Source organism: Mustela putorius, unplaced genomic scaffold (genome assembly GCF_011764305.1).
Source record: "Mustela putorius furo isolate JIRA1106 unplaced genomic scaffold, ASM1176430v1.1 tig00003976_pilon_pilon_pilon, whole genome shotgun sequence".
NCBI classification, from domain to species: domain Eukaryota; kingdom Metazoa; phylum Chordata; class Mammalia; order Carnivora; family Mustelidae; genus Mustela; species Mustela putorius.
In genome coordinates, this window is record NW_025422118.1 from 1,148,899 (window position 1) to 1,161,292 (window position 12,394).

Here is a 12,394-nt window from a genome sequence, read left to right on the forward strand (position 1 = left end):
CATTTCATTTTACTTTATTTTATCTTATTTATTTGATAGAGACAGAGAGAGAGAGAACACAAGTAGGGGGAGTGGGAGAGGGAGAAGCAGGCTCCCTGCTGAGTAGGGAGCCCGATGCAGGGCTCTATCCTAGGACCTTCAGTTCATGATCTGAGCCAAAGGCAGACACTTAATGACTGAGCCACCCAGACACCCCTTCCACTTTATTTTAAAGACTTTATTTAAGGGGCGCCTGGGTTGGTTGGTTAAGCAACTGCCCTCGGCTCAGGTCATGATCCTGGAGTCCCAGGATTGAGTTCCAAATGAGGCTCCCATCTCCACAAGGAGTCTGCTTCTCCCTCTAACCTTCTCATATCTCATGCTCTCTTTCACTGTCTCTCTCTCTCAAATAAATTTTAAAAATCTTTAAAAAAAAATAAAGACTTTATTTAAGAGAGACAGAGATAGGGACAGAGATAGCAAGAGAGAACACCAGCGGGGAGGAGTGGGAGAAGGAGGGTCACTGCTGAGCAGGGAGCCCAGTGCAAGGCTAGCACCTTGGGATCACGTCCTGAGCCAAAGGCAGACACCCAACCCAGTGAGCCACCCAGGCGCCCTTCCCTCTTCCACTTTTAAGCCCCTCATGACCACACGTGGCTGACCCAGACAGTATGGGATAATCTTCCCACCTAATGTCAGCCAATAAGCAACCTTCATTCCCCTTTGCCATGGTGCCCTAACATACTGACAGGTTCAGGGGTTAGGATGCAGCCATCTTTGGGAGGGGCCATTATTCTGCCTACCACAGACAGTATGCTTCCTTCATAAAAAATGACAAATAGACCCCAGAGGTAGATTTATTAAGTGATTTAGAACATATTTTAGGTAATCTATCTACACATTGGATAATTGTAGACAATTGTGATCTGTTCAACACAAACACTGGATCTAACTCATAGCTGTTACCCGGCCCAACCCAGAGTCCAGGAATAGATGTCGATATCGAAGACTGATATTAACGATTGAAGATTTGATATCAGCCTCAGTATCCTCATGCAAACTAAGAAGTGAACTTCCCAATATGAATACTAAACATATTGTGGACTAAATGCACAGATACCAAAAGTCACTTTCTATTTGTGGACAGATCAGCTTAGTCCTACCGTTGCAGGGGAAATCCTAACAATTTCCGGGGCTTGGGAATGTCTCACACAGATATAGACACACTTAAACTTTTCTTATACAGCGGGCCTTGAGGCAGTATTCTAAAACATTCCAGTTTTCCATGAGTAATATTTCATTTGAAACAGAAACCCAAACACAATGACTTTCTGTTGCTAAAAACATTCTGGCTCTAGAAAGCAAAATTCAATTAAACAGTTCAAAAACAGACTAAAAATACCGGTTTTGAAAGCCTGGGGAGTTTGATCTTCACTAGCAATGAAACTCCAAGAGCAGCGGATGACTTTCTTTATTTGGGTTGGAACCTCCTTGAGTCTTAGCTCAGTTCTGTAGAAACCTAGACTTGGCCCAAACTGTATCAGCCTCCTACTTCTGGTAAGTGGACTCCTGGTGTGGAACAAAATTTAAAATCGGTCTGTATTTTGAGAAAATGCTGACAGGGGGCAACAGTGTTAGCCACAGTGAATACAATTTATCATGAAGGTCCCTCAAGTCTGTGATTCTTTTGTACATGAAAACATAAAACTTGTGTATAAAATGGGGGGGGCGGAGGTACCTCCTCAGATGGCTGAGAGCTACCAGAAGGCATGACAGTACAAGTGAGCTGGAGGCCAGTCCACTCAGGAGCTGGCCCAGCTTCCCAAAGCTAGCCTTCTTCACACGAGGAGGGGAAACCGGCTGAAAGCCAAGAGGTCCATTCAAACTCTTGGCTGGGAAACCTGTCTCCTGTTACCGTGGCAACCACCCAACAGGCCACTGTGGTAAAAGGGGCTAATTATTATTAACCAGCTCGTTCCTTCTCAGGCCTGCCCTCCAAGATGAACTTCAGAGAGGAAGTACAGAGCTAGGCCTAGAGAGATCCTCGGGACAGAACTCAGGCCTAAGAGTCAAAAGGTACAGGGTCTCTGACTACAGCTTCACCCCTGACTCAACCACATTGACCAGTCTATGCTGAGAAATCTCTGAGTTCAACCCACTCCCTTTGGTGTAAACAGCCAACACGCACAGTGGCCTCCAAACTCACCAAGACAGAGGCTTGTGGGGTGAGGTCAGGGTGTAACTCCTTCATCCTTCACCTGCTGTATGTGGGACACTGAGCCTGCTAGTTTAGCTTCTGGGCCTTTATCCAGAAGAGGGAGAGGGGACGCTACCCCTCCGTCAAAATGGGATGGAGTGCTCGATACAGAGCCTTGAGCAAACTACAGCAGCAGCATTTCCCTTCTCTGGCCTTGTGTCGATGTTACTCTATCCATTCGATTTGTCTTCTCTTCAGACGCTACAGTCCGTCTCCTTCCAAGATTCTGCTCAAGTTCCATTTCCTCAAGAAGCCTTCCCTCTCCCCTGAACACTCAAGAGAGAATATGGATAAAGCAGCGAGCACAGCTGGCAAAGGACACTCTCAATAAACAGCAGTCATTCATATCTCTACACAATTTGGTGTCCATATTTAGACCTATTTCATAGACAGCGGAGCATTCATTTTACCTCCTGAGAGCATAAGCACACTGAAGACAAAGTGGTTTCTTTTTTCCCCCAATGGACCCTAGGTCTGTGCACAATAAATTCTTAGTGAACTGACTGAGGTCTTTACCACTTCCAAAATACACACATAAGCTGAAGTGAGCTTAATCTTGTCCAGTAAGGAAACAAGTCAAAGTCGGTACCACTTCATAGAAGAGTCGGTAACACCGTGCCTCTTAGAGCTTTACACGAGCCACTCCGTACATTACCTCATGTCATCCTCACAGGCGTCCTTTGGGAAACCAGGCAGCAATTCCCAGCCTCTTTCACAGCAAAGTGCACAGAGAATAGTGCAAGGCATCCTGGGACATGTCCAGATCCTTTCAGAAAGCCGCGGCCCTATTTCATGCTTAGACATGCTGAGAGCCAAGGAGATCAATATCTTAGCATCCTCAAAAATCCAAGGGGGGCGTTGGGCTCAAAGCCATGAAGCTGGCAAGAAACAGAGCCAGGACTGGAACCCAGGTATGGGTGACTGGGAGTCATGTGGTTTTCCCCCATATTCCCAAAAGGGGCTGTAGGCTGAGGTCACCCGGGTCATCTTTTTCTTCTTCTTCTGTATAGGTCTTCTTCTTCTGTAAAGGTCTTGTTGAAAACATCAGCCTATCTAGACCATACTGATAAATGGTTTGTGCTGACCCCTGGGCTGAGGATTTAAGGTAGTTCAGACACAGCAAGGACTGCCAAGGCCCATGCTTGGTAACAGATCCCAAAAACTCAGGGAAACAGGGATAAGGACATTTGGTACACTGCCCTTCCTCACTAAGAAATATTTGTTTTAGAAAGATTTACGCATGTTGTCTTCCAAATCAGAGTTTTCCCCTTAGCGTTTCAAAATGGTTTAAAAGCAACTTTTTTTTTTTCTTTATTTGACAGAGAGAGAGATCACCAGTAGGCAGAGAGGCAGGCAGAGAGAGAGAGGGAAGCAGGCTCCCCACTGAGCAGAGAGCTCGATGCAGGGCTCGATCCCAGGACCCTGAGCTCATGACCTGAGCCGAAGGCAGAGGCTTTAACCCACTGAGCCACCCAGGTGCCCCTTCAAAATGGTTTAGACTGATTGAAGAGAACTGAAAATGTTCTAGGGGTGTCCATAAGCTTTGATCGCCTGCCATGGAAAAGCCACAAGCCATAGTGGAGAAAGCAGGAAGTTGGGATTTTCAGATTCCAGCTCTTTGTTTCCTAGCTTAGCCTCTTCAGGTAAATGACCTAACCTCTCTGTGCTTCAATTTCCTCAGGGGTAAACAGAAACAAAGACAACAGGCAGGCTCAGTTGGAGGAACATGGGACTCTTGATCTTGGATCATGAGTTCAAGCCCCGCTTTGAGTGTAGAGATTACTTAAATAAATAAACTTAAAAACCATAAAAGGTAACAGTTCTTCCTTTTAGGGTTATGCAGACTGAAGATAAAACATGTAAAATACCTAGCCCATTGATGGCACATGCTAGGTTCTCAATAAATGATAGGTCTGATTACTAGGCATCATTTATGTGACTGAGGATACCAATGCCTAGACTCTTTTATACAATTGTTCTTGTGATAAACTAAAAAGTCTCTCTTGTAGACAATATAAAGTATATGGACTATTAGAAATGTACACTGTTGCGAAGTATAATTATTATATACTGAGTGGAGTTAAGCTGTCAAAACCACTTATCCCACTATCTTTCTTCAAGACTCTGAACACTGGGACATCCACCAAAGAAGACACTACTCCTGTTCTGATCTTGGACATCAGCTAAAGAACTGCACCCACAGGAGACCTAAGAGTTTCCCCCACCCCCACCCCAGGAACAACCAGAAGGGTGATGGAGAGCTTCCCCGACTGAGCCAGGCTCATCAGCAAGGTTTCACTAGGTACTTGTGAAACTTGACTCCTCCTGCTCCCTCAGCCCTCACCTTCCACTCCCCCACTAAATCCTAAAATAGCTCTTAGATCTGCCCACTTCTCTCCATCGCCAACCACCATCAGCCCCATCCAATCCCTCACCTGTCCCAATCTCCAAAACCCACGTGATAGGGGGTGCCAGTGGTGTCCTGGTACCAGCTCTTCTGAGAGCGGATTGTTAAATATTCGGGAATTCGATTTCCCAGCACATCACTGCCTGGGCCCCTTCCAAACTCTTCCCACAGTCTGAGTAGACCCCCTTCCAACAGCTTCCTGTTGCTCTTCAGATGAAAACCAAAAGCTCTTGGCAGGGTCCCACTGTCACATTCTATGTAGCAGCCTCCCCTGCACCTAGCTCCCTTTGTCCTCCCTTCTGGTCAGCAGGACCTTTCTGTTCTACCTGCTTGCCAAGACCTGCCCCAGCACAGGGGTTTTGAATAGGCTGCTCGCTCTTCCTGGAACCCTCCTCCCACATTCTTAGACCGGCAAAGCCTGGCTACCTTCTACCAATAACTCAGGTCTGCACTTAAGAGCCACTTCCTTGAAGAAGCCTCCCCCTGCCCCCGCCCCAACCTCCAGACTGATCACACCTTCTGGTATAAGGTATCACTGCCATGAGCCCCTCTCCTGTGTCAGACTTAATGATAGTTAGGAGCTTACATTTGTAATGACTGATTAATAGCTCTTTCCCTTTTCCAAAAAGATCTTTACGGAAAGTGACTGACTTTATGCACCTAACACACATATAACATAAAGAAAATTGCTATGGGAGAACTGAAAGAAAGCCAAAGCCAGACAGGGCCCTGGCTGACCAGGAACTTAGAGCCATGGCAAGATACATTCTTATACACAGACAAAAGGGCAGGATATGAAGCATGACAAATGATTGGAGCTGGGGAATTCAACAGAAGAACTAATTTTTATAGAATGAAGGAGTCCATGGGAGGTTTATTGAGGAGGTGGTCTGGAGCTGATCCTGGAGGAATGGGCAGAAGCACATAAAGCTGTCCAGGAAGCAGAGGCTTGTCCCAGAGAAGGCTCAGCCAACCAACTTGTTGGGAGCCAACAAGAGGAGGTAATGCTAGAAAGACGGGGTGAGGCCAGACTGTGAAGAGGCCTCAAACAGCAGAATGATGTGAGTTTGGCTTTTAAAAAATACAGATTAAAGAAAAGAAAAAAGAAAGAAAAATGATCAACAAAATGAAAAGGCAAACTAGGGAGAAGATATTTACAAATGATACAGCCAATAAGTAATTAGTATGCAAAATATAAAAAGAACTTACACAACTCAACACACAAAAAAACTAATAATCCAGTTAAAAAATGGGCAGAAGTGGGGCGCCTGGGTGGCTCAGTGAGTTGGGCCTCTGCCTTCTGCTCAGGTCATGGTCTCAGGGTCCTGGGATCCAGCCTCGCATTGGGCTCTCTGCTCGGCGGGGAGCCTGCTTCCCCCTCTCTCTCTGCCTACTTATGACCTCTCTCTCTTTCTGTCAAATAAATAAATAAAATCTTAAAAAAAAAAAAATGGGCAGAAGACCTAAATATGTCTTTCTCCAAAGACATACAAATGGAAAACGGATACATGAAAAGATGCTCAACATCACTCATCATCAGGGAGATGCAAATCAAAACCACAATGAGATATCACCTCACAGGTGTTGGCGAGGATGTGAAAAAGGGTGAAACCTCGTACACTGTTAGTAGAAATGTAAACTCAATGCAGCCACTGTGGAAAACAGAGTGAAAGTTCCTCAAAAACTTAAAAACAGAACTATCACATGATCCAGTAATTCCACTGCTGTTTATTCAATCACAGAAAACAAAACCACCAATTTGAAAACACTAATACATGCACCCCTATATTCACTGCAGCACTATTTATAACAACCAAGACAGGGAAGCAACCCAAGGGTCCATCAACAGATGAATGGATGAAGAAGATAAAGAAGATGTGGCATATGTGTAGAGGGATATATAGATAGATAGATAGGTATAGATATATATACACATACACAATAGAATATTACTCAGCCATAAAAAAGAATGAAGTCATGCAATTTGAGACAACATGGATGGACATAAAGAGTATCATGCTAAGTGAAATAAGTTAGAGAAAAAAACATCACATGATTTCACTTCATGGGAAGTCTAAACAAAACAAATGAAGGAATAAACAAAAAAAAAAGTAGAAACAGTGCTCGCTTCGGCAGCACATATACTAAAATTGGAACGATACAGAGAAGATTAGCATGGCCCCTGCGCAAGGATGACACGCAAATTCGTGAAGCGTTCCATATTTTTCAGATAATACTGGGTAGAAGTGAAGATCTGATTGTTTACTTTGTTTATTGTCTATATGCCTTTTAAAAAAATAAACTTGTTATGCAAAATAGAAAAAAAAAAAAGTAGAAACAGACTCATAAATACAGAGAACTGGTGGTTTCCAGAAGGGAAAGAGTTGGGGGACAGGTGAAGCAGGTGATGAAATTAAGAGATACAAACTTTTGGTACCATAGTAAGTCATGGGGGGATGAAAAGTACAGCATTAGAAATATAGTCACTAGGGACGCCTGGGTGGCTCAGTTGGTTAAGCAGCTGCCTTCGGCTCAGGTCATAATCCCAGCGTCCTGGGATCGAGTCCCACATTGGGCTCCTTGCTCGGCAGGGAGCCTGCTTCTCCCTCTGCCTCTGCCTGCCATTCTGCCTGCCTGTGCTCGCTCTCTCTCTCCCCCCCCCCCCTCTCTGATAAATAAAATCTTTAAAAAAAAAAAAAAAGAAAGAAATATAGTCACTAATACTGTAACAACACTTGGGGACAGATGGTGTTGATATCATCTATGGGTATGGGGACAGATGGTGAGAATATCACAGTGAGCACTGTATAATGTACAGAATTACCAAATCATGACACTGTACACCTAAAACTAATATAAAAGTGAATGCCACTACTGGGTATTTACCCTAAAGATAAAAATGTAGTGATCCGAAGACGCACGTGCACCGGAATGTTTATAGCAGCAATGTCCACAATAGCCAAACTATGGAAAGAACCTAGATGTCCATCAACAGATGAATGGATAAAGAAGATGTGGTATATATACAATGGAATACTATGCAGCCATCAAAAGAAATGAAATCTTGCCATTTGCGAAGACATGGATGGAACTAAGGGTATTATGCTGAGCAAAAAGTAAGTCAATTGGAGAAAGACAACTATCATATGATCTCCCTGATGTGAGGAAGTAGAGATGCAACATGGGAGGTTTGGGGGATATGAAAAGAATAAATGAAACAAGATGGGATCGGGAGGGAGACAAACCATAAGAGACTCTTAATCTCACAAAACAAACTGAGGATTGCCAGGGGGAGAGGTGTAGGGAGAGAGTAGTGGGGTTATGGACATTGGGGAGGTTATGTGCTATGGTGAGTGCTGTGAAGTGTGTAAACCTGGTGATTCACAGACCTGTACCCCTAGGGCTAATAATACATTATATGTTTATAAAAAAAATTTAAAACTATTAAAAAGAAAAAGAGGAAAAAAGTGAACTCCAACTATACTTCAATTAAAAAATAAAATAAAAATGAAAAACAAGGTTTTTGAACAAGGGAAGGAACTTGAAAGTAGTAATTTTAGAAGACCAATCTACATACACACACACACACATTTTTTCAGGCCCGTATCTATAAAGCCTGGAACAAATTCCATCTGACAATAGCTCTCCAAACTCACAGAGCAGACAGAGGCCATTTTAGTTGGAAATGACAGACATATGGCACAGCTGGACAGAATTCCTTTTGAGGGAAACCAAACATTTCTAGTTCAGCTGCTGCAAGACAGTTGCTGTGGTCAAGAATCTAAAAGCTGTGGCCTCTCTAGAAGCAGCCCAGCCCAGGTATGTATGTATGGCCATAGAATGATCTGACTCTTATGTTGTAATGCCAGGCCCGTGGTTATACTCAGACCAGAACACGTTTGAGCCAATTGTGTTTCTGTGGCCCACTCGGCCATAGGGTTTGCTGGAATACTGGTTTCCCAGCTGAATGTGGGAATGACCACCTCCAGAATTGTACTCTGCCCTCCAACTCTGGCTCCCACATTCCTCCAGGGGTCATTCCATCTGCTTAGAGCTAACAAGACTCAGGATAAGGTCTAGAATGTCTTCCAACTAACTGATAAAGATTGCTATCTGAAACGACGTTCTCCTGTGGCTGACCAGTAGCCTTGATGACTCTCCCAAGGGCTATTGCAGCTGGCTCCTGGGAAGCGGTGCACAATTTGCCATCCCTTCAGTCCAACAAGGGGCTCACCAGTCCCCAATCAAAAAAGCAGGTACCTTCCATCAAGGACTTCACAGGTCTTATTTTGGAGTCAGGAAGCTAACTTGGTGACTGAGGGTTCCCTAGAGCAGTGGTCTCCAAATTCGGTATATGTGCATCACAGTGACCCAAGACTGGAATCCAAACAAATTAAAAAGAAATTACACTTTTCTGATATTAGCTTTAGGACAGCCTCCTGAGTTTACTTCTCAGAAGATAACACTTCACTTGTGGCCTCGAGGTACACAGAGGAAAATGAGCATTCCATAGGCACTGGTGGATAAGGGCTCCAGCTGAGGTAGATCATGGACTTTATTACCCAGTTTCAATAAAATGACTCTCATAAAATGGACAAGTACCTAAAGAGATTCCTGCGGAGAACTTCGGTGCAAGCAAACAGCAATATGCAAGAACTAACACTTCTATATTGTACGCAACTCATTTCAGACACAGGAGTAAAACAATGAGGATCTAATCAAATCTAAAAAGAAATCAGCCCAAATAACTCCAAATTATAAAAATTCTTTGAAACATGGGTTTTCATCCACTATTCTTAACGATAAAATTCTCACTTTCTCTTTTTTTTTTTTTTTAAGATTTTATTTATTTGACAGAGAGAGATCACAAGTAGGCAGAGAGTAGCAGGCAGAGAGAGAGAGAGAGGGAAGGAGGCTCCCTGCTGAGCAGAGAGCTAGATTTGGGGCTCAATCCCAGGACCCTGAGATCATGACCCCAGCGGAAGGCAGAGGCTTAACCCACTGAGCCACCCAGGCACCCAATTCTCACTTTCATATAGATCTGTATATTCCGTGCTGTGCAGTACTGCAAACAATACTGGGAAGGCATCATAATGAGTACATATTTGAAATATTTTTTAAACCGATTTTTTAAACACTTAAATATATTTTACTACGACCATCCTTTAAATTGTTCTATTTTTGTATGTTTTGTAACATGCAATGTATTAGTACAGATAGCATGATGGTAGCACAGATATAATTTAAGATACATAAAACTGAGTCTGAAAACTTAAAATATCTTTACTATTTACTTGGGGAGCATAGTCAGTAAAGTCTGGAGATCACTAACTTAGAGTCAGTTCAGAAGCTCTAAGGCCCCTTTCCAGTTCCCGGTTCTCACGCTCTCGCAACAAGCCCATGGCCAAAGGTGAGGCCCATCCCCCCACCCAGCAGCGTGGGGCAGAGGCGATTGGAGGGAAACCTATCTTCTCCGCCTCCCCTCCCACCCCTGCTCGCCCCTCGCTCTTCCCAGCCCCACGGAGGCTCTACCTGATTGTGCCATCGGATGACATTTCCAAATCCCCCCGTCCCGAGTCGTTCTTTCATCTCCCAGGCCCCACACGTCTGGGTTGGCAGAGAAGGTGACCAGCTCATATTGATGCCGTGCTAACTCTGTAAGCAATTTGGTGTGGGGGACAAAGATTAATTAACATTAATTAAGAAAAAGGTGAAACTCAAGGAGATGGAGAAGGTAAGAGAGAACATGCGAGAGACGAAAAAACTCAGCTCGTTTTCTTTTTGTAAATAAACCAGGGTGTCTGGTGTGCGGGTTTTGGCAGCGAACTTTTGTTTTTCTCGCTTTCCCGCACCCCCACCTCAGCTGTGGTGGAAGGAGGCGGGGAAGAAAGTCACTCGAAGGAGACGTTCTGCACACCCCCTGAACTCCGAGGGGGCCTCCCAGCCTGGACTCCAGCAAGGGCGCCCTGCCCCCGCCCATTCCGCTCAAGGCGGCAGGGACAGAGGCCAACACTGGGTCTCCCTACGGTCACGTGTGTCTTCACACAGTCCAAACGCATCGTGACTCTCTCCCAAAGCCACCACCTCCAGGAGGCCACCTGGAACCACCGGGCAGGGGCTGTCCCGGGCCGCCCCACTCCGACCCGCGCGAGAGAAAGGCTCGTATGCCCGGAAAGCCCGACTTTTAAACTCCACAGAAGTTTCTTCGGGAGCCACAAGGGAGGAGGGAGGCGCGAGCTCGCCGGTGCAGAGCAGACGGGGGTCTGCAGGTGTCACCACCCCCACCCCGCGGCCGCCCGGGGGACTCACCTGTTGGCAGGGGTGCGGGGCAGGGGAGCCGCTCCCCCGGGAGGGGGAGGCGGGGGCTGGGGCGGCGAAACCGGGGGCTCTGGCACCTCCCCGCAGACATTAAAATGCGGGAATCTTAAACCTGCCGGCCCAGCGCGACTTCCTCAAACACTTCCTGCTCTGACGTCACGGAGCACGTGGGCCGGGCCCGCCCTTAAAGGAGCCGCGGGGGGCGCTCGCCCAGACCACGCCCCGCACCCGCTGCCCGGGGGGCCGCCCCGGGGCACCTCCTCGTCCTCGCCCAGGTGACCCTGGGAGGGCTGCGTGCTTCTAGACGGCCCCCGTGACCTGGGACCCGCGGCGCTCCTTGAGATCAGAGAGTGCCTCTGAAACGACCCGGAGCGCGCCCAACTCTCTCTACGCAGCGACTGGAACCTGCTGCGGCTTCTGGGACGGGGGAGATGGGGATTTCCTCCCCGGAGCCCTCCCGGGGTGAACGCCACACCGCTTCCTAGACTTCTAACGGGGTGGAATTTCCCGAGCCCTCGCCAGGATTTATTTAGGGACTGTTTACAAGAATTGCCGCGCCTCCTCTCCTCGGGCTGCGTCCCCTTTATCTGGAGGATTTGGGGCCCCGTGTCAAGAAGGATAAATCACAGCCGCACTCCCTGGAAGTGTCAGCCCCCACCCCCATCCCCTTAAAAAATGAAATCTAGCGGGCAAGGGGCGGGGGGAATCTCGTAGTGCTAACGCGAAACTGCAGTTTCAGCCGCAGTGATGTAGGGAAATTGTGAGAGAAGCTCACAGCCCTGGGGGGTCACCGTTCAACTCCTACCTACTTGACATTATAATAAGGTCTTTTGCTATAAAATTTCTCAGTTCCGTGGCATTATGCTATCACACAAAGGTGGTGTGTGTTGGTAGATTTACTCAACCAGGAAAAAAAAAAAGCATTAAAGGAAACCTGAAGATAATACACTACATTTATAAAATGTTCTCTGTACTTAGAATTCCTCATTCAAATACTCAGGACAACCCCTACACATGGGATAATAACTGCATTTTTTAAAAAAATATATTTATTTATTTATTTGACACAGACAGAGAGAGCAGCGAGAGGGAACACAAGCAGGGACAGAGGGAGAGGGAAAAGCAGGCTTCCTGCTGAGTGGGGAGCCCAATGTCTCTGGGCTCCATTCCAGGACCCTGGACTCATGACCTGAGCCAAAGGCAGATGCTTAAGTACTGAGCCACCCAGGCGCCCCTGCATTATTGTTATCCCCATTTTGCAGATGGGAAGACGGATGTGCAGAGAGGAAAATATGTCAAAGGCATGGGCTAGTAAGTAGATGAACTGATATTCCAAACCAAGTGGCATGTTCTTAGGTCCAAGCTCTTAATATCTGGTTAAAAGTATACCAATTTCAGAAGGAGGCAAACTGGATTTTGAATTCTAATACTGC

The 12,394-nt window shown here is 46.1% G+C and overlaps 1 protein-coding gene and 1 non-coding gene across 3 annotated transcripts in view; one reads left to right on the forward strand and one right to left on the reverse strand.

The window, feature by feature from the left end:
• IKBKB (inhibitor of nuclear factor kappa B kinase subunit beta) overlaps positions 1 to 11,132 on the reverse strand; it is a 61,423-nt gene extending 50,291 nt beyond the window's left edge. Inside the window, exons 1-2 of one of the 2 annotated variants that reach the window (XM_004775703.3) lie at positions 10,953 to 11,132; positions 10,176 to 10,298 (exon numbers count right to left, since the gene is read on the reverse strand). In XM_004775703.3, the coding sequence (XP_004775760.1) occupies positions 10,176 to 10,280 (105 nt within the window). In that variant the 5' untranslated portion in view covers positions 10,281 to 10,298; positions 10,953 to 11,132. Of the gene's footprint in view, positions 1 to 8,903; positions 9,021 to 10,175; positions 10,299 to 10,952 lie in introns of those variants that run through there. The other variant, XM_013047423.2, reaches the window with a different exon arrangement.
• Positions 6,764 to 6,870, forward strand: LOC123389498. Its single transcript, XR_006604093.1, has one exon. It is a non-coding gene; the product is annotated as a U6 spliceosomal RNA (small nuclear RNA).
• Positions 11,133 to 12,394: the final 1,262 nt, after the last annotated feature.